The sequence below is a fragment of the Rhineura floridana genome, chromosome 6 (genome assembly GCF_030035675.1).
Source record: "Rhineura floridana isolate rRhiFlo1 chromosome 6, rRhiFlo1.hap2, whole genome shotgun sequence".
Lineage (NCBI taxonomy): Eukaryota > Metazoa > Chordata > Lepidosauria > Squamata > Rhineuridae > Rhineura > Rhineura floridana.
In genome coordinates this window covers 35,514,244-35,539,137 of record NC_084485.1, presented here as the reverse complement: position 1 = coordinate 35,539,137, position 24,894 = coordinate 35,514,244, and the positions used below count along the sequence as shown (strand labels likewise).

General features: G+C 43.2%; 1 protein-coding gene across 5 annotated transcripts in view; it reads left to right on the top strand.

The window, feature by feature from the left end:
• Positions 1 to 15,024, top strand: part of MATN4 (matrilin 4) — a 62,983-nt gene extending 47,959 nt beyond the window's left edge. For 4 of the 5 annotated variants that reach the window (XM_061631446.1, XM_061631447.1, XM_061631450.1 and 1 more), the window contains 4 exons: positions 3,520 to 3,939; positions 8,660 to 8,812; positions 11,001 to 11,105; positions 14,124 to 15,024. In XM_061631446.1, the coding sequence (XP_061487430.1) occupies positions 3,520 to 3,939; positions 8,660 to 8,812; positions 11,001 to 11,105; positions 14,124 to 14,179 (734 nt within the window). In that variant the 3' untranslated portion in view covers positions 14,180 to 15,024. The remainder of the gene's footprint in view (positions 1 to 3,519; positions 3,940 to 8,659; positions 8,813 to 11,000; positions 11,106 to 14,123) is intronic. The other variant, XM_061631451.1, reaches the window with a different exon arrangement.
• Positions 15,025 to 24,894: the final 9,870 nt, after the last annotated feature.

The following is a 24,894-nucleotide window of genomic DNA, read 5'->3' as shown; positions in this document are numbered from 1 at the left end:
CACCACTGTTCCTGGTGTATTTTAACTGAACACACATTCAGAGATACTGTTTATGCTTTGAAAATACACCAGGAAGGGTTCAGTTAGCATGCAATAGAAATGAAGGATTGGTTAGGAGCAGAACATGATGAGGGATGATGAGGGATGCATTACTTGCTGGTTGTTGATAGGCTGGATTTAATTATTATTATTTAGACAATTTATATACCACTTATATTTAAATAAAACTCTAAGCAGTGTAGAACATAAGTCAAAACATCTTAAAACAGCAGACACAAAAAACCCACCATCAAGGATACAATTGATAACCTTTTTAGTATCAACATAGAGTATAAACATTGTGTATAAAATTGTACAAGAAATAATCATAACATAGCAGACTAAACAAAATATTCCCTAAGCGTCAAGAACAAATTATTAAAAATCAAGTTTAAAAAGCTTATTTTTAGACATAGTAGATTAAGAAATGAGCTGACTTATTTTGTTTAATCACAATATAATAAAATGCAAAACAGTTAAAATAGCCACCCCCCTTTATAATAACAAACAGAATTTCATCTAACTACAGTTGGAAATAGATATAATTCAGTTTACTCAAACACACCCTTACAAGATCAACACACTCATGTTCACCAAACATATCAACATTCTAAACCAACACACTCAAGCTTACTATTTTTGCACCCCTTAAATTGCACTCTACAAGCACATCATTCAATCTCACATCCGAAGAACTGCACACTCACATGTCCACACCATGAAAATCACTCATAAGAACATAAGAACATAAGAACATAAGAAGAGCCTGCTGGATCAGGCCAGTGCCCCATCTAGTCCAGCATCCTGTTCTCACAGAGGCCAACCAGGTGCCTGGGGGAAGCCCGCAAGCAAGACCCGAGTGCAAGAACACTCTCCCCTCCTGAGGCTTCCGGCAACTGGTTTTCAGAAGCATGCTGCCTCTGACTAGGGTGGCAGAGCACAGCCATCATGGCTAGTAGCCATTGATAGCCCTGTCCTCCATGAATTTGTCTAATCTTCTTTTAAAGCCATCCAAGCTGGTGGCCATTACTGCATCTTGTGGGAGCAAATTCCATAGTTTAACTATGCGCTGAGTAAAGAAGTACTTCCTTTTGTCTGTCCTGAATCTTCCAACATTCAGCTTCTTTGAATGTCCACGAGTTCTAGTATTATGAGAGAGGGAGAAGAACTTTTCTCTATCCACTTTCTCAATGCCATGCATAATTTTATACACTTCTATCATGTCTCCTCTGACCCGCCTTTTCTCTAAACTAAAAAGCCCCAAATGCTGCAACCTTTCCTCGTAAGGGAGTCGCTCCATCCCCTTGATCATTCTGAACCTTTTCCAACTCTAGAATATCCTTTTTGAGATGAGGCGACCAGAACTGTACACAGTATTCCAAATGCGGCCGCACCATAGATTTATACAACGGCATTATGATATCGGCTGTTTTATTTTCAATACCTTTCCTAATTATCGCTAGCATGGAATTTGCCTTTTTCACAGCTGCCGCACACTGGGTCGACATTTTCATCGTGCTGTCCACTACAACCCCGAGGTCTCTCTCCTGGTCGGTCACCGCCAGTTCAAATCTAATCTAAATACATACAAACAAATAATAAACACCCAAACTCTAAATGAAACATTCATAGCAAACACTCCAGCTTGTCTCTCACTCAAGGAGGCAGAAACTATCCCCAACAGGCTCTCACTCATCAGGGTATAGAAACAACTTTTCCCAACATAGTAGGCAATAACACTTCCCTCATCTCTTAACTGAGGAACAAAAACCATACAAGTACCAATTTTTCGCTCTAAAAAGGGGCAAACTTTCAGTTGCAACTACTTGTTGCTTTGACTGTCTCTCTCCAGCACTTGCAGCAATGATTTTTCTTGGATGGATTCCAAAGTGCGATGCTAAAAGTATTTCATTTTGCATGCTGCCAAGGTGCACACTGAGGCCCTGCCTCAGGCAGCCCTCCCCTTTATATAGAAAGAAGATATGGCAAAGTTGTGGGCAAGTGGCAACAAATGGCAACAGCTGCAGCAGCACACAGAGTGCTGGGGTGGGTAACAATGGCCACAGAGAAGACAAAATGGAACCATGTTGTAAAGAGGGGAATAGATTTCTTTGGGAATGGTGGCAATGGAATGATAGGGGGACAGTGTTTCCCAAGCCTCCTATATCAGAGGTAACAATGGAGGGCTTTGTATATATTTTGCAAAACTATCTATCTGGATGTGAAAGTTGGACAGTGAAAAAAGCAGGTAAGAGAAAAATCAACTCATTTGAAATGTGGTGTTGGAGGAGAGCTTTGCGGATACCATGGACTGTGAAAAAGACAAATAATTGGGTGTTAGAACAAATTAAACCAGAACTACCATTAGAAGCTAAAATGATGACACTGAGCTTCTCATACTTTGGACACATCATGAGAAGACATGATTCACTAGAAAAGACAATAATGCTGGGGAAAACAGAAGGGAGTAGAAAAAGAGGAAGGCCAGACAAGAGATGGATTGATTCCATAAAGGAAGCCACAGATCTGAACTTACAAGATCTGAACAGGGTGGTTCATGACAGATGCTATTGGAGGTCGCTGATCCATAGGGTCGCCTTAAGTTGTGATCAACTTGAAGGCACATAATAACAACAACAACAAACGTGATGGAAAGTGCAAGATCCTCAGTTAAAATAATAATTAAAAAGTTAATACAAGGTGTACAGAATATCCAGAATGTCAGGTCTTGACCAAACTTGGAAGCAGGCCACAGCTGAGAGTGAAAGGCAGATAATGTAGTTTATGGGCAGCCAACATGGTGCCCCCCAGATGTTGTTAAATAACAACTCCCATCAGCTCCAGCTAGCATGGCCAGTGGTCAGGGATGATGGGAGTTGTAGTCCAGTGACATCTGAAGGGTACCATGTTGGCTAACCCCTGATGTAATCCAAAACAGGTCAGTAATTGGGTTCCAGAGAAAGCAGACAGGGAGCCAAAGGGCGAGAGGCAGAGGATGTGGTCTCAACTGGGCCAATGGTCAGGTAGCACAGATCAGGCAAGGTGAGGTGAGATCTGTTCAGCAGCTTCTCTCAGTGGTAAGTTGCTCAGATTGAGGATCTGACAATAGGGCCTGATGTGTCCTGATTAGGCTGTGGTATCAGTTGACAGCTTCCGGGCCAACACTGAAACCTAGAGGGCACTCTTGACCCACAGTTTAGTCTGCCTGGTTTGCTGAGGAACCCAGGCATTAGTGGTGGAGGAGGTAAGGCAACAAAGATTGTCTGCTGAAAAGCCTGGGTTTGAGGCCCGATCTCTGACAAATTGCAGTTCTCTAGAAATAGGACTGCAGTGGAATTTCTAAAGGTTTGATTAAGTGTGGGAATTCTTCAGCTTTGTGAAGCTGGGCTCCTTGGAGATGCCCAGTCTCCCATATCCATAATGTCTCTCTTTGCTCCTGTTTTTGGAGATGAGGCCAGTGCTCCCCTTTTTCTACTTGAGCTGCAGAATGCAAAGCAGGGCACATTGATTTGGTGCTGGTGATCGACGGTTCCAAGAGTGTCCGGCCTCAGAACTTCGAGCTGGTGAAGCATTTTGTGAACCAGATCGTGGACTTGTTGGACGTGTCCCCCCATGGGACTCGTGTGGGCCTGGTCCAGTACTCCAGCCGCGTGCGCACAGAGTTCCCATTGAACAAATTCATGACAGCGGCTGATGTCAAGAAAGCAGTGCAGAGAGTGCAGTACATGGAGAAGGGCACCATGACGGGCCTGGCCCTCAAGCACATGGTGGAGCACAGCTTCTCTGAGGCAGGAGGGGCCCGGCCTCTTTCCCAGAATGTACCCAGGGTTGGCCTGGTGTTCACTGATGGCCGCTCTCAGGACGACATCTCGGAGTGGGCCAGAAGAGCAAAGGAATCAGGTGAGGTTGCAGTAGGATAACGTGACAGGGAGATGCATGTGGGTATTGCAGAGCGTTTTATTCATTGCTGCTCAGATGAGAAGCTGGAAACAGGCTGTCTCTAAATTTCTCCGGTTGCTTAAAGCACTTGATCTCTAACTGTACTAACTTTTGCCTTGCAACTCTGGGCAGATCTGCACCATGCATTTAAAGCACTATTCTTCAACTTTGAGTCCCCAGATGTTCTTGGACTACAACTCCCATCATCCCAGCTAGCTCAGCCACTGGTCAACGGATCATGGGAGTTGTAGTTCAACAGCATTTGGGGACCCCAAGTTGAAGAATGCTGATTTAAAGTACATCCAATGCACATTTAAAGCACATGACTTTTCCCCAAAGAATTATGGGAATTGTAGTTTGTTAAAGGTGCTGGGAAGTTGTAGCTCTGTGAATGGGAAACCACAGTTCCCAGGATTCTTTGGGGAAGCCGCGCTTTAAATGTGTCTTGGATATTATTTAAATGTATAGTGTGGATCTGCCCTCTGTTTCTCTAGACATTTATTTATTTGTTTATTTACATATGTGTAGTTTGCCCGAAGGTTAGACTATAAATTCCTGCTGTAGCTTAGTGGCAGATTCTGCCCCTGCCCCTGCATGTGCACTGTGCCGAGGGCCTTGCCACTTCCCCTCTTGGTTGCTGTCAGCCATGTCTGTGTTGGGAAGCCAAGGAAGCAACCCTGCCATGCTGTCTGCCACTGCTCTTTTTTTTTAGAAATCTCAGATCTGCTCCATACCTGCTTAGCAGCAGAGAGGTGGATCTGTCTCCATTACTATCAGCTCTGAGGAGGAATTTGAAAACATTCCTGTTTACCTAGGCATTGTGTGGCTGAAAGGGACTGTTGTTGGCAACCTGAAGATCGCTGATGAAAGAATGTTTTTAAGCTGTATTTTAGAATATTTTTAATCATGTTTGGGAATGTTTCTGGAATGTTTTTAACTGCTTTAGTACTAAGTTTTTCTTTTTGAATTGTTTTATGTTTCCCACCCTGGGCTCCTTTCAGAGGAAGGACGGGATAGAAATTCATTCATTCAGTCAATCAATCAATCAATCGCTAACTAGCTAGCAAGCAATGCTAGTGGTCAATTGCTAATGCTAAATTTACACCTGCATATGGTTTCATTCATGTTCTGTTAAACTGTCATGGTTCCGTTGAAAGAATCCTGGGAATTGTAGCTTCGTGGGCATGCTGGGAATTTTGTTAAGCAATCCCTACTCCCTTCATCGTAGAACTACAGTTCTCATGGTTTCCTGGGGAGAGTGAACGCCTGTTTACTTTAAAGCAGTTTGACATCTGTGGTGTAGATGGAGCCTAAGCTGCTCTGTAGGCAGACTGTCTGGGATTGGCCAGCGCTTGCCTTTAAGGGTCTGGGCAAAGTAACGGCTTGGCTGTTGGCTGGCGGACCAAATGTTTGCTGAAGCATTCCAGCCCATTCGATCTGCCTCTGTGTTTCTGGGCAGTGTCAGGAATGTGTGACTAATTAGTGAATTCTGTTATTGCCAAAAGAAAAATGCATAGGAGTGTCAGATCACAGGGCCTAGAAAAACGGTTGTGTTTTAGTCAGTTACTGAACTCCTAAGAGATGAGAAGTGACCTTTCTGCTCTCTGCCCAGAAGAATACATGCAGCTTAAACCCAAAGCAAGGAAGAACATGCAAGTTTTCACCCTTTGCCAGGGTTACGTCTGGAAGCTCCAGCTTGCTTCTTATTGAAAGCTGTGTCTTTTCCCCCTCTGTTGTTCATTCATCTGGATCCAGGCTTCTTCACCTTGTGCTTTTCCCATAGATTGGAAAAGGCACTATCATGATGAGAAGAACAAGAGACACACATTATTTAACTAAGCCACATATTGTTTAATTCTGTGCTGCTACTCTCTCTTCCCAAATGATACAGTAATACTTCAGTTGACAAAGCAGATGCATTCCTGGATATTACTTCTGTAACAGAAACGTTGGTACCAGAGGTAGGAATACCATGGAAAGAAAAGGGATAGGTTCCTACCCCCACTCATAGATGGTGGAGGCAGCTTCAACAGGGGCTTTAAAGGGTGCCTACCTGCCTCCTGCCCCCCTCCCCCTCTGAATCATTGGATCCTTCCCTTCTCAACCCTGGGAAAAAGCAAGAGATCCCTTTAATGCAAAGCAAACTCACAGACTTGTCAGTTTCATTCTAGCAAACCACAGGCACAGGCTTGAAAGTTTATCCATAGCAAAGCAAATATCCTCAGTTTCACCTTAAAAAAGCCTCCTTAAAAGGAGCTTCCTTCCTGGAGGATTCTTAACTGAGGTATTACTCTATTCCAGTTAATTGCCATGTTAGATTGCTCAATCCAGCCTTCAGTGGCTTCTCATCTGGACCCCATTACTGCCCCAATCCCAAGGGATTCCCGTGAGTCTCATGCACTTCAGCTGTTTTCTCCCGCAGGAGCTGAGAGAGCAGCGGAGGGCACGTGAGCCCTTTCCTCAACTTGTGGCGATAGCAACAGACGTTTTGGGAGAGCTCTTTGTGGCAGTGGTAGCAGGGAAGAGCCATAGCTCAGCGGTAGAGCATCTGCTTTGCATGCAGAAGGTCCCAGGTTCAATCCCTGGCATCTCCAGGTAGGGCTGGGAGAGACCCTGTCTGAAATTCCTGGAAAGCTGCTGGAAAGTCAGCGTAGACAGCATTCAGCCAGATTTGGTTTAATGGAGCTTCCTTTGTTCCTCTCTGTGGCAGCAGGCTAGCTTAGTGGGTTCAGGGCAGACCATGTGACATACACAGTGCTGTCCCCCTTGCAAGGTGAGCCTGAGTCCCCTCCCCACCTTATTTATTTATTTATTATTTGCTTTATATCCCGCCCTTCCTCCCAGCAGGAGCCCAGGGTGGCACCTTCACAACAGAGTTGTCAGGCCACATTGTGTATTGAATGAAAGGCTGATTCAGTCATCTCTTCCCTCTCCCACTGCCATACTTAGATGGTCTATCCATTCTTTTTCTTTCTCTTGTCACTCCAGGTACACTTATTCATCCTTCCCTTTTTAAAAAGCAGAATTAAATTTTCAGCTCTTGGAAAAACTACTCTAGGAGGAGGGGAAAGATGAGTTAGTCATGCCATAGCCTGATTATATGCTTACAGAGACGTGGAGGCAGGCTTTTTGAATGGTGGCACCAGTGCTGAAGGATGCAAATAAGAGAGGGTCCATCCGTACTGGCATTCCACCTGCTTTTGGAGATGCACCAATTTACACAGGCATTCCCGTGATCTTTTGACCTGGGTCTCCTCTTTTAATTGAGTGTGGTTTTAATGGGATTGTGTATATTTTAATCATGGGTATTTCTATTTTAATAGTTTGATGGGATTGTTTTATTGTTTATTTTAATTATGGATGTATATATATTTAATGTTTGTGATTCAAAACATTGTAAACTGCTTAGAAGTGTATTTTACAGTAAAATCAATAATAGTGACTTCTAATCTTTGAGGGACCTACTTCCCTACAGACGTGTCCAACGGTTAGCCTGGGAGGCTCTCCTGGCTGTATCATCTCTAGCTGAGGCTTGCAGTGCAATGACATGAGAGAAGGTCTTCTCGATGGTGGTGCCCCAAACTCTGGAACTTCCTTGTCTCTGAGATATAATTGACGCAGACTCTATTGAGCTTTCAGTGCCAACTGAAGACCTGGCTTTTTGCCCAGGCCTTTGTTGAGGTTTAAAGCCAGGATGGATGTGTATTTTTTATTGCTTGGCTATAACTTCTGTGTCTTGTTTTATCTGCTTGTATTGTATTTTTAAATTGTAATCTGCTCTGGAATTGCATCTGCAATGAAAAGCAGGTAAGAAATGTTTTAAGATGAAATTAAGGGCATCTGAATGAGTCTTCTATAAGAGCACCAGATGAGAGGCATTAGGGGAAAACTTTGCCAAAACATTTGTTCCTGTTTAGATTGGGAGATTTAACTCAAAAGCCTTTTGCCTTTGTCTTGGCTCACATGAGAGCATGTTAGAAGGTAGAGCCAGGAGTGTTTCAACCTTGGATGGTTCAGAATTTGGCTGCTTTTTGAAAACTGCAGGCATAGATGTTCTGACTCAGATCAGATTGCCCTTCTAGACCTGCAACCAGAGTGACTGAAGCTCCAAGGTCAACCTGGGTGCCTTTATTCTTATAATAATTATTTATTTAAATTAATTATAACCCAGTCTTCATAGTTCACACAAATTCCAGTGTGAGGAACGACATTAGAACACAACATTGAATTGAATTAAACTATTCAATTTAAATACAATGAATGTAAAAGCGCACAATATATTAGCAACATAGCTACAACCACTGTGGGAGGGGTGCCGCTTTAGCCAAATGCTTGGGTGAATAGTCATGTTTTTACCTGGCATGGAAACTCCACTAGTGCTTGTGCTGCTCCCACCTGAGAGGGGAGGGCTTTCCAGAATCAGGGTGCCTCTATTAAGAATGCCCTCTCATGAGTTGCAACATACTATCTCTCAGAGAACTTTGGCAGCGCAAAAAGGGCTTCCCCTGATGACCTCAAAGTCTGGGCAGCCAGACACCTTGTATTTTAGGACCACCCAGTCAAGATCTTCCTGCACTGTGTGTGAATACCATTCCCTAGCATGGGCTGTTGAGATTCAAACAAATGGCCAGAGTCCCACCAAACTGAACTGCTTATGTCCTGTATGTTGCCGGTTCTGCAGGAATTGTCATGTTTGCGGTGGGAGTTGGCAAAGCTGTGGAAGAGGAACTGAGAGAAATTGCTTCCGAGCCAGTGGACCAGCACTTTTCATATTCTGCAGATTTCAACACCATGACTAATATTGTTGATAATCTCAAAGTCAACATCTGTCCTGGTAAGTGATGGCAGAATCTGTGTGAAAATCTTTATTGCAATGCATCTACCTTCAGATATGCCATGTTCCAGTAAATCCCGCAAGTAAATGGTTCATTTACCCCAGATTACCCCAGTTATCCCTGCCCCAGACTATAGTGCTCTCCAGATTATTTAGCACTCAATTTAGTATCGTCCTAAACTAAAGAATCTGTTGTTATGTGAGAAGCTGCAGGTAGTTGAGAATGCTGTAGCCTGGTTGCTAAATGGCAGTAATGGGGAAACTGAGGCCCAGGAGCCAAATGCAGCCCTCTGGCCCTTGAGACTCTCACCAGGTCACACCCTTTACTGGCCTTGCATCCTCATTGAGTGATTGTCAGATAAAGAGTGGTCTAGAAAAATTTATTATTGTTATTATTGTTATTATACAACATAGGAAATGGACCTTTAGTGTGGTGGCACCTACCTTGTGGAATTCCCTCCCCTTGAATATTAGACAGGCGCCATTTCTGTTATCTTTTTGGTGCCTTTTGAAGACTTTCCTCTTTCAATAAGCCTTTTAATTTGAGAGACCTATCCCAGTCTGCGTCTGTGTTGGAATTGCTTTTTAATATGTTCTTAAACCTTCTTTTTTAAAAAATGTTTTTAATCTTAGATGATGTTTTGAAAGCTTTTTTAAGAAACCTTTTTAAAGATGTTTTGTTTTAATGTGTTTTAAAGTTTGTTTTTATGATGTTTTAAAGTTTTTAGTGCATTTCTTTGCCACCCTGGGCTCCTGCCAGGAGGAAAGGCGGTATATAAATAAAAAATAAATTGTTGTTGTTGTTGTTGTTGTTGTTATGTGAACAAACATTTTGCAGTGATTTGGCTCTTTTTCCCACTACTTTTATCAGATTTATTTTAAAATAAAAAAATTAAATCTGATTGTTCTTATACTCATAAGCCTAGATTTCATATGCAAAACTTGTTTACCTTGGCCCTGATGACTTTCTGTGTCTGCAGTCCATGGGCAATATATGCTTGCTAGAATGCATTCAGTGCTGTTTATGTGTAGTTTTTATGACAAAGTTTGTCCTTCCCACTGCATCCGTGCTGCTGTATCAGTCTTGCCTATCTATAGTTTCTGCCACCACAGATGCCTTTGAAAGCCGGTCCCTTAACATCTCCAAGTCTCAGTGGTTATGAGGCTTGTTCACATGTTATGATAAGCAGGAGTACACACTGTCTCTACAAATGTAGAAATGCTTATGTAAAAGAGTTTATGCTTGTTGATGCTTGTTGCTTGTTGATTTGTAGAGCTCAACTGTTGTGTACATAGATTCTCCTGCTGGGAGGAAGGGCGGGATATCAATCAAATAATAAATAAATAGATTCTAAATTACATGTGAATAACTGTACATGTGCACAGCTCAACTATTAGACTTGTGTTATTGAACACAGGCACAAGCGGTCTCCACACTTGGACAAATGTTTGTACGAAAGAGTGTACACTTATTGATTTGTACAGCTCAGCTGTGTGTTGACACAGGTACATAAATGATACACTCACTGAATGTTACATGTGAATAACTAGAAGTGTACAGCTCAGCTGTCTGCATACACAGATTGTGCATGTTGAATATAATGTGTGAACATTCCTATGGTTTTCACAGAGACATAAATACTATACAAAACCTACTGCTAAGACTTGGTTCACCTTGCAGCTGAGCTGGACTTGAGCTTCTTGTCTCCTATAGTCCTGCTCCATGTGGCAAACTACTCAAGTGTTACACATGGCAGGTGTTGTATCAGATTGCTCCAGTTACAAGTGTATTTAATTAATCTTAATAGGCACTTCTTGCAACCAAGGGTTCTTAGTTCTCTGGATTTAGCTATCTGTGAGTTAGAACATTGCACATATCATTTGCAGTGTGTCAACTAAGGTCATAACAGGAACCTTTGGCAACCAAATATTTTTCGCCTGACTTATTTCAGGTCATTCCTTGTGCAATTTTTATCAATTGTGCAATTTTTATCACATAAAGCTAATAGGACCTCACATTACAGTTGTCTTTAGTCAACTAACTTCCTCCAGACCTCGTGCAGGAGTGTCAGGGTGATGACCACATCAATTCAAAGAAGGTTCTCTATGGAATCAAGAGCCTCTGGTGGAATTGAGCATTGATTAAGGATATCTGATTATGTTTCTAATACATTTTATGTTATTTCAGAGGAGGGCAAAGGAGAAACTGAATTCCGTAGTCCGTGTGAATGTGAGGCCCTGGTACAGTTCCAATCAAACACTCTTGCAATCCTGGAGGATCTCACTAATAAAAATATCCTTTTGATATAACCTTTACAAAGTGTGTTATCCAATAGGCAGGAAAGTTGTTATAATGTCTGTTTTGGCAGAATCTAGATTATTACTTTGAGTATCCCATTCTCTGGGGTTTTTTGTTGGAGAGTCGCAATGCTGGGAACGGAGAGTACTGAGCGAGCTTATGTGTGTGTTTGAATCTTTGCTAAAGATCATACCTTCCCTGCAAATTAGTCAGACAGAGACTTTAAGCTTTAAAATAAGAAATAACTACTTTATCCTGGAAGTACGTGCTTGATAGGAAAGAGTCGTATATCTAGCTAACTAGCTAAGTTGGAGCAACGAGCACTGAGCCCAGTGTTGCCCTCATGCTTTGGAGGAGAGGGAGAGACAAAGGAATATGTCTGCTCCCCTCTCAAGAGAAAGAAGAAGTAAGAAGGGAGGGAAGGAACTGTGATCAACATCCTTTGCATATCAGTCTAGCAGGAGATCAAAGGACAGGTATAGCCTAGCAACCAAGAAGGTCTCCTCTCTAGCTACCCTTTTTAACCCCATGCAGCCTCAACCCACAAGTTGGAGTTGAACCACATATATTCCAACATTTTTGAAGGTATATTCTAAAAAGGTAGTCTTGGGAAAGTGCTCACTAGGGCCAGCAGAATACATGTGCAAAAACATACCCTGAATATGCAGGAAGTTCAATGCTCTTGATGCCACCTTTGTGGCAAATAATTATTATGCAGAATGTCAGAGGAGGGAATATGGTCCAGCGGCTAGAATGACGAGTTTAGTGGGGAGGAAACCCAAGTTCAAATCCCAACTCAGTAATGAAACTTGCTGGATGGCCTGTGCAAGTAATTATCACTCATTCTAATACTGTTGGACCAAAATAGTAATCTTGTGGTGAAACTAGGGATGGGTGACTGTCAATTTCGGTTTCTAATTTTATCACCTTAAGTTCATTATGCATCAATTTGTGATGTCTTTTTAAAAAAGTCATGAAAATTTAGTGTGAATTTCTTCTGGTTTACACATTGTAGCCAGCAATTTTCTCCAGTATAATGCATTTTTTCATTTCCATGAATATATGCCTTTTTATATACACTCTACCTACTTTGTATCTTTTTTGTACATATTACTAGATTGGAGAACTACATTGCAAAATGTCAGGGAAGTGCAAATTTTGAAGGATGGCATTGTGTCAGTTTGCATATTATTTCAGGAAGTATGAATTAAGTAGAGTCACCTGTAAATGCAAACTGAACCAAATTTCTCACCTGTTCCTAAGTAGAACTAGGCATCAAGAGGAAGACATGCCCTGCCGCTAGAAAGGAGAATCAGCAGATGCTTAGCTCTTCCCCTGCTGATCAGCTCTCTCCCTTGGATCCCCCCCGCATCGTTTTTAATCCCTGTCACCAGCTGGATTTCAAATCTGAAAATGAGCAGTATTGGGAGAAAAATGCTCTGGAGACATTTTCAAAGCAGTGTGCGCGCATGTGTGTTAAGCACTCCTCCCTTGCACAAATTCTCCCCTGCAAGTAGCATCCCCGACCATTTCCATTAGGCAGCAAATGTGTGAACTACTTGCTTCTTGATACAACCTCTAGCTCCATCCTTGCAGGAAAGGCAGAATGCACATGTAACAAATATTTGGGAGACTCTCAATGCAAAGTGTACGCACAGGTAGACAAATGCAGAAGCAGCTCCCTGGGTGGAGTGGAGCCACTCTTCTAGCTTCCTGGTAGATGAGGCACTGTTGCTTATTGAGAGAGGAGAGGCGACGGGGAAGTTGGCACAATGCAAATGCGAAGCCAGTCTGATGCTCCTGTCAGCACATTTGCTCCAAGCTGCCCTCCCCAGTGTCTTTCCCTTCCCCATAACCAACAGCGACCCACATGCCAGGAAGTTAGTATGGCGGCTGTGATCCACCCGGCGAACTGCTTGTGGACTGATGGCTGCTGGTTTCAGTGGACCACCTCACACCTTGCCTTTTGCAGCTGCAAATAGAACTGTGCTATATCAGCTTAGCTGGACCGCAAAGGTCATGTCAAGATCCCCAATCATTGTGAATGGAGCCCTTGTTGTGGGTCCTCTCATGTGGCCCCAGAAAGAGGGAGAAAGCACCGAGGAAAATGAAAGAAGAAAAGAGCAGGTTCCTGTGCTTCTGGTAATCAACTGTTTATTAAGCTCAATGTATTTTGGACAAATCTTCATCAGGAGCTGTAGAAGCCATTCATTTTCTTGACAAAACCTGAATCTGAAAGGTCCAAACATTAACAGATTGTTCTTGATGCATCCTAGAAGCTGATTAAGCTGTACTGGCCTTATATTGTGAATGGGAGTATTGCCCCGAGACTGAAGCTATCTGCAGGGATGCTTCACAAATTTCTTAATGTTTAGACCTCCTTTTTGTTGTATTGTAAGAAGGGAGCCAGGGTGCCCTCCCTGCTGTGAATGTGACATGAGACTGGGCCTTAGCTGGTCATTCTGGTGGGATTTTGAGTTGCCCTCTGGGTTTGGTCTTAAAGGCAGCTGCATGAATGGGTGAAGGCTCCACAGAAAGGGAAAAGCTCCTGCAGAGACAAGGAATGATCACCCTTGGCCAACCTTCCAGGGGCCGCACACCAGCAGCAGGTATAGGCAAATGTGGGTGTGGTCATGCCACTCTCCTGTGCACACTTTCACATACAGGCATGTTCAAGCAGACCCCCCCCCCGCTGTTTAGGTGTACTCCGGAGTGGGGGTTATCTGTCCCTTTCTGTTTATCAAAATAATCAATCTGATGACCAGGGGAGGGGTGGATTTGCATCCCCATCAGGATCCTGGGCTTTGGGCACCCTAGTGTTGTACTTACTTTATTATTTTTTTCTTTTTGCTTTCCCTGCTAAAATTGGCAAGGTCTTGGGAGGGGCTGGAAGAATTGCTTTTTTGGGGGGGAACTGTATCATTCCCTTGAATTGGGGGTTAGTCACTCCTGCCTGAAGCAGGGAATAACTGCTGACACAATCTTGCATGCCAGTTTCCTTAATGCAGCCACTTGCTCAGATGATGGCCAGAATCGACCAGCTGGAAAACCAGGTTGGCAGGAAATGATCACTGTTGGTGATTGACAGCCACCTCACCTGTGGGGCACAGATGCAGCCTGCAGCTCATCATTGGCATTCCTGTTGTAAATGGTTCCCCCGAGGGGAAATTGAAACAGATCCCTTCTTCCGTAGTTTTTAAAATTATTTTAAAAAAACAACCCTTAAGTTGAAATAATCCTCCCCCCTAACTTGCCTTGAGATGGAAGGTTGGGCTGTTTGACAAAACTGGTCCAGCCCTAACAGGTGGACACTTCAGAGGAATGCACAGGAAGTGGGCTGTACAGCATCTTCAAGAGCTACTGGGATTGGTCAGCAGTGATGGAATTTTTCCTGGGGCTTTATAGCAAACTCAAGAGCCTCGGACAGCAACAAGCCTGGTTAAAAAGAGAGCCCCTTCCTTGCCAAATTGTATTTTTTAGGCCCGGCTATGAGCAGGAGAGACATTAGCAGCTTCTGACGTTTTCAAACTGAGAACTGTGCTGCTGTCTCCCTTGTTATCCTTCACTGTGAACAGCACACCAGCCTGCTCCTTTGTTTAAAACTTTCTGCTTCAGTTGCACACAAACACCTGCTTTTAAAAAGAAGGAAATGAGATTTTTAAAAAAATATATAAGTTAGAATAAGATGCTCCAAAAATTGAGCTGGGACATTTCTGATTGGAGCACTTCCCTCACCCCCTCCAACTTGCTTATGACAGTATTGATGGAGAATTGGTCATTACCTCCCTTTTTTAAATCAAACAATTATTTAATACCTTTCTCTATAAAATATGTGTGTATATATATTTCTGAAAGCAGAGCAGGTGGTCTTACTTTTAAACAAGCATCTTTTTATTATATGTAATTTTTTAATAAACTGACTAATAAACTTGCTGAAGATTTCTGGTTGGCTTCTGTTGTCTTTTCTAGTCTTTTATCTCAGTGCCATGGAGCAATGGTATGTAGGGGGCATTGTGTTGGAACTTGAGAGGTAGACCTAAAGAGAGATTGGGGTGGGTGTCAGCAGTGGACCCTGCCAGTGTGCTGGGGGCCCCAGCAGCTGCCCAAGGTTGCCATTCTAGGCTGTTGCATAGTGGCTCAGAAGGCAATAGCATATATAATGATGATAAATAACAGGAAAGGGCAGAGCATAGAAAGCCAAGAAAGATAAAAAAAGGACTCTTTCTTACAGTTCTATAATTACCAGATAGAATGGCCACTACAGCAGGCAGTGCTGGGAGAGGAGAAGCCAAGTATCAGGTGGTCTTGGTCAGATGGACTGAGGGGTCAAGCAGGTGGAATGGCTGCCTGCGAACAACCAATTGAAATGACTGAACTGCATCCCAGTAAATTAAACAGTGGTTCAGATGTCAAGTCATGCCCTTCCCATGCTGCAGGCAGACTTTGCATTTTTTAAAAGTGCAACATGAATGTTCATACATTTTTCTAACAGCTTCCTAAAAAGTGCAAACTGCTTGAACTGAGAGAGGGCTTCTTGGTAATGTTGGAGTAGGGGTATCCACTTGGTTTCAGCTTCAAACCTGAAGTGCGTTCTTCCCCAGAGCACCACCCAGGTGAAAAAGGGCATGTCCAGATCAGCTCTGATCTTAAAAAGTGCATCTGTCTTTGCCCCTATTATACAACATTGAAAAGTAGTAGCTGGATTCCACTGCTGTGGCTGCCTCCAGACTGTCGGTGTTTTGCAAGAAGGATTCCAGCACATATCAGAATTTCAGGTTTGTGCATTTAAAGAGGGTTAAAGTGCTCTGTCACCCTGGCAGAACAAATCCACTTTAAAAAAAAGTCTTTTTGCAGATTGGAAAGTTAAAGGGAAATGCATTGAAGAGTGTGGAATGAAGAAATGACTAATGGGAAGACATGCTAGAAACCTTATGCCAAGTCAGACCATTGGTTCATAAAACTCAGTATTGTCTATGCTGACTGGCAGCAGCTCTCTAGGGTTTCAGGCAGGAGTCTCTCAGTGCTATGTGGAGATGCTGGGAATTGAACATGGAACCTTCTGCATGTGAAGTAGATGCTCTACAATTGAGCTATGGCCATGCACCCAGCAAGGAAATCAGAATGAATGCTCATTATTGTATAACCACCCTGCAAACAAATCAGAGCTAATGTTAAGACTGGATATAGTCGAACCTCTGCGTAAGCAAATCAGGATGAAAGCTCAATAAACAGGCTATCTGGAGGAGCCCTGTGTCTCTCATAGCTGCATAGTCCCAGGCTATGGTCTGAAGGCACATAAGGCCAGCTCCCTGCTGAAGCTAAGCAGGATCAGGTCTGGTCAGTGCCTGGATGGGAGACCGCCTGGGAACCATATATGTAAGCCGCCTTGGGTTTCTATCATGAAAAGAAAGGTGGGGTATAAATGTAGTAATAATAATGACTGATTGCTGTATTGATACTATTCACACAATTGTTTCAGGTGACGGTGATAAGGTTAAGGGAAAGGACAGTAGTTTAGTTGTTGCATGCAAAAAGTCCCAGGTTCAATCCCTGGCATCTTCAGCCAGGTCTGGGAGAGGTTCCTGTCTGAAACCTGTCAGTGAAGGCAATACAGAGCTTGATAGACCAACTGTCTGACTCAGTATAAGGCAACTTCCTGTGTTCCTTCCTAAGTATTAACTTGCTACCATTGTCAGTTTCGCTTTGCATGATGTGTCAAGGAAAAGAACCAGCTAGACATACTAAGTGGCAGTAGGACCAACCATCACATTAAAAGTTACGACTCTGTGATAAGGGCGGAAAAGGAGTAGAACGTATGGGAATTTTTTGATGTGGTATGTTTGGCAAGCTTTCTGGGGGGAAAATCCAGCTGTTAATTAGCATGTACGTTTCTAGCCTTCATGCAGATAAGATCAAACCATAACATCAGAGTGATGATATGAGGGTGGTAATCGCAGATCCCTGTGTAGGTTGTGCAGAAGCTCCCTTCCTAAAGCTGGCCCATACTATATAAGTCATTGTTTCGGTCTTGCTCTACTGTCCGCCCTTTACTGGTAATCCACAAAGTTGCACTGTGCTTTAATTTATTTTCAATTATTCACCATCAATTAATGAGAAAAGAAACCAGTTGGTATTCAACAAAGTAAAGGTGCTAACGCAAGGTTTAGCACTAGCACAAGGGGATCTCCCCTGTGCTGTTCCTGAATCTGCTCTGGATGGGAGGAGAGGGTGTGTGTGAATGTTCTCATGTGTGGGGAGAAATCCTTGCGCTGACAGAATGTGATCCTTAGTGCTGTGCTGAATATAATCCATTGTGTTTGAAAATTATCAAAGGGAAGAGAATTTTTGGGTAACATCCTCATGGGTGGGGTGCAGGGCTTTTGTTGTCCTTACCTTACTTTTGGGGTGGCCAAGGGGTGTTTATGTGTCCTCTTTTATTCTACAGCTTTCATTCATGCAGTGGTCTGCACTCTATAGCCTTCCTGGGTGCCCATGCTTCAGTTAAAGTGCAGAGGAAGATACCATAAAATAACTCTTCTCAAGGGCCTTTTTTCAGATCAGGAAGTGTGGGCAGCTGGGGGAAGGGGGCTGCAGAGTGCTGGATATAAAAGCATAAATTTCATTACAGGAATGAAAAATGCATAGGCTGCCCTTGGCCATCTCGTAATACTAGGGTAAGCCCAAAACTTACCTATTCTAAAGAGAGCCCTGAGAATGAGGCTGAAAAAAATGAACGCCTCTTGTGCAAATGAAGAATACTTTTGAGAAATCAGGAGATTTCAGCAAAGCACTACCACAAACACAGTGATCTCTCGACACGTGGTTGCAATTCACAAGCCCCCAGAAACCCATGAATGTAAAGCCCTGATGAACATGGCACTTCCTTGTACAAGGAAAAGAAGACATGAACACCTTACTATGGTATCTAAGTGTCAGCTTCTAGCTGTTGGAGGATGTCTCCATGCATCATGCTGAGTAACCACTCCCCATCCACTCCCAAATGAAAGCCTCTAACTGCATCCACTCAGTCCTTGTCTCGTAAACTAGTTGTGCAAACTGGTAGTAAAGTGAATAAAATGAAAACTGGCATCTGAACAATTCCTCAAACACAGGTTTACTTTTGAAAAGCAACCCATGTTTACTCAGAAGTAAGTCCTAATTAATTCAGTGAGGCATCCTTGCATGGGATTGCTACCTTAGTTAGTCCATCCATTTCTGATGTTCAGGCTGTGAGCATTGTTCCATAGATAACCAAAACAGCACCAGCCATGCTCAAGAGGGAGGTATGGAAGGCCTGGGAGAACCCCAAGGTTTGAAGTACAAACCATCATTAGGAAAAATCTGTAAGTAGGGGAATAGCCCAATGAGGACTGTGTGCTCACTCAAGTGGCTACGTCAGGGGGGAGGGAACAGAAAATTGTGGGGGGGGGATGGAATGGAGTGACTGGAATCATGAATGGGGAGATCATATTGCAACATTTTGTTGCAGGTCTTGTATCCTAACAAAGGGTTCTCTTTGGAAGGAAGGATAGGGAACACATTTAATACATTAAAAATGTGCACACACAGAATTGCCACATGTATATGTGTATATATCTTACACACAGTGACACACACAAAGACACATGTACAGACACCATTCAAATACCTATGCATTCCTTCAACACCCCATTACCTTCCTACACAGCATGTTTCTAAGCAAAGTATTTCAAGATAGCCGTGAGAGGCCAGCTTCATAAATTTATTCTGAAATCTCCTCTCCTGGGAAACGCCAAGAAAAAAACTCCCCCACCCACCCTAGGCCTTATTCCTGAGCGCGGAGGGACTGAACAAATGAAGTGTTTGACTATGTTAATAAATGGGAGCCTGTGAAAGAGGCAGACACCCCGAGGAGGAAGCTTGAGGCATAGATGTTTTCACCCAGAGCCAGAACAATCCTTGTTTTCACAGGTGAAACACTGAATGGAGCATTAACTTCCCAATGGGATGGATTGCACTGGCTGATCATGCCACATACATTGCTGACAGCTCCATTCAGGGGGAAGAAGAGAAGAAATCCAGTGAATCAAAGCTGTGTACATTTAGCTCTGAATCAAGTAATTCATATATTGTACATAATGAAAATAAAATAAATGCGGTTTTGCACTAAAAAACCCCCAGAAAAGAAATCTAAACCTAAAACGGATCCTGTGAATAAACATTTATGGACATTTGCTTATTTTGCAGCAATATACGCTTTGTTGCTTGTTTTATTCTGAACCTAGTATTGATGCTTCTGCTGAGCTCTGAACATTTTAGCTAGGAACGATGTGTGGCGGCAGGAAGAGTGACATGCCCCATATGGGCTTGCATGGATGTTCGCCCACCACCACTGCCAGCAACCCTCCCTTTTCTGATGCCCACTTTCCCTTCACCCAGACTTACCAGCCAGCTTATCTGAGAGGTTCCATCTTGTTAATAATTGTATTTTTTTCCCAACACTTGTGGCAGGGGTCACCAACCTTTTGGGACCTGTGAACATATTTGCAAGCTGTAGAAACTGCTTTGGGCAACATGCACATATCATAACCAAGCAAACACCAGGGCATTTTTAAAGGAATTGTTATTGGGTGGATGTCCATTTGTTCTCATTCGAATGGCTTGCACATGGAAATTCATGTGAGATTAGACAAATTCATGGAGGACAGGGCTATCAATGGCTACTAGCCATGATGGCTGTGCTCTGCCACCCTAGTCAGAGGCAGCATGCTTCTGAAAACCAGTTGCCGGAAGCCTCAGGAGGGGAGAGTGTTCTTGCACTCGGGTCCTGCTTGCGGGTTTCCCCCAGGCACCTGGTTGGCCACTGTGAGAACAGGATGCTGGACTAGATGGGCCACTGGCCTGATCCAGCAGGCTCTTCTTATGTTCTTATGGAAGCCTCTCTACCATGTACACGCCCTGACATTTGGATCGAGGTGAAAGTGATTCAAAGAAAACAAACAGAGTGAATGCAGCCTTGCAAATGCACTTACACAAGTTACTAGCCTAGCAAAAATCTTACTAGCCTGCCCACCCACCAGTAAATATATGAATAAGAAAGCAAATTAAAATTAAAAACTGCTACTTATGATCTTGCAAATGCATTTACACAAGTTACTAGCCTAGCAACATTCTTACTAGCTTAGCAAAATTCTTACTAGCTTAGCAAAATTCTTACTAGCCTTACTAACCAGTAAATACATGAATTAAAAAGCAAATTAAAATTAAAAACTGCTGCTTTGATCCATGCCCTGCTGTACAAAAAGAAGAATGAAGATACAGAGAACCAAGCATCACAGTGTGCAGGGACAGAGATTTTCAGAAAGACTGGTGGTTTGTAATAACCCTAACAATTACTGTGTAATTACCTGTGTTCTAGTTTCTGTTTAATTTCACTAAAATTTCATAACTCTAGTTCGTGTTTCAGTGGCTTCCAATCTGAACGTGTGTTCTTGGTTCATTTATTAAATTTTATGTGTCCATTTGTGTCTACTGGGTGTCTGAAAGCTAGGAGTGAGTGTCCATTTGGATGTACAACCATTACTTGGCAACCAAGAGGTCTTCTGTATCTTTAAAAGTTGTGCAGGGGGAAGGGAGAATTCCACCTTGTGGTTTTTCCCATTACAGAGTTGCAAGAACACCTGCACTTGGCTGACTTTTTCTTCTCCTAAAGATACAGGATCAGTCTCAGGCCATGAACCTGGCAACCCTAGGGGGAGGAGAGGAGAGGAGAGGCAGAGAAAAAGGTTGGCATTAAACAGATGTATCAAGCCAGAGCAGGGCATTTTTTAGAAGACAACACACACTCTTTCTCACTTAGCCACAGCTCCAAGTTGATGAACTACTTACTGATGCCAAAACTCCAGCTGATGCAATCAGTTAGCATCAGCAAGCTGCCCCAAAGACAAATCACACTTCAGCAGCTCATTAAAATCACCGGAGGAAGAGGCAATTTGGAGCAGCATGAAACAGGAAGTCAGAGGCAGGGCTATTCACAGGATGGTGAGACTGTGAGGCATGAGGAGGAATGCTGCTCTAAAAGGATTGCCAGGTTTTCTGAGGCCCAGATATTAAGATGCACAGGTGGAGCTCATGAACAGTGCCTATGCTAGCAGAACAACTGGTGGAGTCTTGTAGTGTCTAGTTTCTAGAATCTAGTGAAGCAGAAGACAGCACCAAGGAGTAATGGGAAAAGCACCGTGGTGCTTGGTGTTTCTTGGAAGACATCACCCAATTTTAAAGGAAACAACAATTTTCACCCCTGTTGCAGGCCCCATCAAAGGCCACCAGAACAGGTATTCCCTGTTTTTGGCAGGCACAATGTTTTATGGAATAGGGGGAGACACATATCAGAGCAACTCCAATTTAAACCTAAATTTCCACTTGAGCAAATTATTTGCAGAAATCCAGTCCATTTGCAGAAGTGCTGCCAGTATGGGAGGAGAGGTTGGTAGCAAGGGTTTTCCACATGAGCAGAGTACATAGAAGGGAGAGGGAAGATTGTACCAGAGTACTGGGTTGGCATTAGGGTTGCCAGGTCCACTTTTAAAGATACAGAAGACCTCTTGGTTGCCAGGCCCAGCCTCCAAGAGGTCTTCTGTATCTTTAAAGGTTGTGCAGGGGGAAGGGAGAATTCCACCTTGTGGTTTTACCTATTACAGAGTTGCAAGAACACCTGCACTTGGCTGACTTTCTCTTCTCCTAAAGATACAGGATCAGTCTCAGGCCAAGAACCTGGCAACCCTAGTTGGCATGTAACAGAGTCAGACCCCCTCCTTGAAGTCTCTTTTTGGGGGGATTGCTTTGAAAGGGGTTGAAAATATTTATTCATTCAAAATGAGGGCAATGGTTCTAGAACTGGCTTTGTTCACTCTCTAGGAAGACTTGCCTTCACTCCCAAAAGGCTTTTGGTTTTCCTCACTGATGTCATGTAGCCAAGTTAGATTGTCTTTATAGAGTCATGATGTCATCCTTTTCCATACATAATCCTGGATTTTCTGGATCATCCATGTAATTAGGTTGTGATTTTAGGTTCTTTTTAATTGTTTTTAATGCTGTATTTTAAAATTGTTGTAACCCACCCTGGGACTTTTGGGTAAATGGATGATGATGATGATGATGATGATGATGATAACAATTCCTATGAAGAATACGACCCACATTATCAAGCTAAAGCTATGCTAAAGCAGAAGCAAAAAAGAGAAATAGTGGCAATGAAGACTCAAAGAACAGAACTTTATTTATTTATTTATTTATACATTTATTTATTTATTACATTTATATACCACCCCATGGCCGAAGCTCTCTGGGCGGTTTACAGCAATTGAAAGTATAAAAACAAATATACAAATTTTAAAACACAAAAAACAATTTAAAAACAATTAAAAACAATTAAAAAACACATGCTAAAATGCCTGGGAGAAGAGGAAAGTCTTGACCTGGCACCGAAAAGATAACAGTGTTGGCGCCAGGCGCACCTTGTCAATAAAATCATTCCATAATTTGGGGGCCACCACTGAGAAGGCCCTCTCCCATGTTGCCAGCCTCTGAGCTTCCCTCGGAGTAGGCACTCTGAGGAGGGCCTTAGATGTTGAGCATAGTATATGGGTGGGTTCATGTCGGGAGAGGCGGTCCATCAGGTATTGTGGTCCTAAGCTGTGTAAGGCTTTATAGGTTAAAACCAGCACCTTGAATCGAGCTCAGAAACATACAGGCAGCCAATGCAAGTGGGCCAGAATCGGTTTTATGTGTTTGAACCTTCTGGTCCCTGTTACCAATCTGGCCACTGCATTTTGCACAAGCTGCAGCTTCTGAACCATCTTCAAAGGCAGCCCCACGTAGAGCGCATTGCAATAATCTAGCATGGAGAGCATGGACAACTGAAGCCAGGTTATCCCTGTCCAGATAGGGACGTAGCTGGGCCACCAACCGAAGTTGGTTGAAGGCACTCCGTGCCACCAAGGCTACCTGAGCCTCAAGTGACAGAGATGGTTCTAGGAGAACCCCAAGCTACGAACCTGCTCCTTCAGGGGGAGTGCAACCCCATCCAGGACAGGTTGGACATCCACCATCCAGTCAGAAGAACCACCCACTAGCAGCATCTCAGTCTTGTCTGGATTGAGCCTCAGTTTGTTAGCCCTCATCCAGTCCATTGTTGCACCCAGGCACCGGTTCAGCACATTGACAGCCTCACCTGAAGAAGATGAAAAGGAGAAATAGAGCTGTGTGTCATCAGCATACTGATGGCAACATACTCCAAAGCTCCGGATGACCGAACCCAACAGTTTCATGTAGATGTTGAACAGCATGGAGGACAGAACTGACCCCTGCAGAACCCCATACTGGAGAGTCCAGGATGCCAAGCAATGTTCCCCAAGCACCACCTTCTGGAGCCAACCCGCTAAGTAGGAGCGGAACCACCGCCATGCAGTCCCTCCCACTCCCAACTCAGCCAGTCTTCCCAGAAGGATACCATGGTCGATGGTATCGAAAGCCGCTGAGAGATCATGGAGAATCAATAGAGTCACACTCCCCCTGTCTCTCTCCAGACAGAGGTCATCATACAGGGCGACCAAGGCTGTTTCCGTGCCAAAACCAGGCCTGAAACCCGACTGAAATGGATCCAGATAATTGGTCTCATCCAAGAGTGTCTGGAGCTGGCCTGCCACCACTCGTTCAAGGACCTTGCCCAGGAATGGAACATTATCAGAATTAAGTGTTTATTTTTTAACAGGCATGACTACAGCATTTGGGGGAGGACTAGAGATGGGGAGAAATTTGATCGAGCTTGAATTTAAAGTTGAATCTATCAAATCCACACTTTTCTAAACAATATGAGAATGAAAAACAGCCATCCTCTGAAATTTGCATGTATCTGAATTCTGCAATGCAGTTTTCCAAGCAGAGAATGTTTACAAAAATGCATATATTAGGGGAAAATATTCATCAAAATGAAGATGACAGTAAAAAATAACATACAACAATGCATTATATTAGGCTATATTGCTTGCAAAAATGTGAACATCAGTCAAAACTGCATTCAAAAATGTGTTCGTTAGGAGAAATTCACACTAAAATGTTGAAGAATTTTCATGAAGGGTTTTTTTCCTTAAAAATTGCAAATTGCTGCAGAAATGTGGAGAACTGAATTTAAGATGGAAAAAATGAGAAACTGAGAGAACTGAAACTGTCAGATTATTCCATCCCTAGTGGGGGCAATGTTATTGGGGGCAATATTATTTGGAACAATGGCACAGGGAAAGAGTTAAAAATCTCTCCCATAATGCTGATGCCCCATTAACCCCCCCCCAAATCCAAACCAATGTGAGCCACAGCTTAACCAACTTGCTACACAGTGGCAAAATCAGGTACACACAAAGAAATTTGCCAGCTAAACAGAAAACTTGAGGCAGTCCCTCCATCTTCCACCCTCCAAATAGAGACAACATGCTCACACTGATGCTTTTGGATCCACCCTTCCACAGCCAAAAGTTTTAACCAATAGAATAGCACACCCAAAGTGTTTTCTCACAGTCACCGATGCGGATAGCCTTCCTATCATTTAGGCTCACGTGAATGGCTTTCAGTGTATTGAAAAGAATGAAAACAAGATGTCTCATCAAAGCTATTATTGAGCAATATGGGAACTGCCCAGAGACTATTCAGGAGCAGATACTCTTTAATCAATACTTTGGTGTTGTGCAAGCAGCAGAAATGGCTGTGGTCCATATTGAGAGATATAATGATTGGGCAGGGCTGGAAAGAT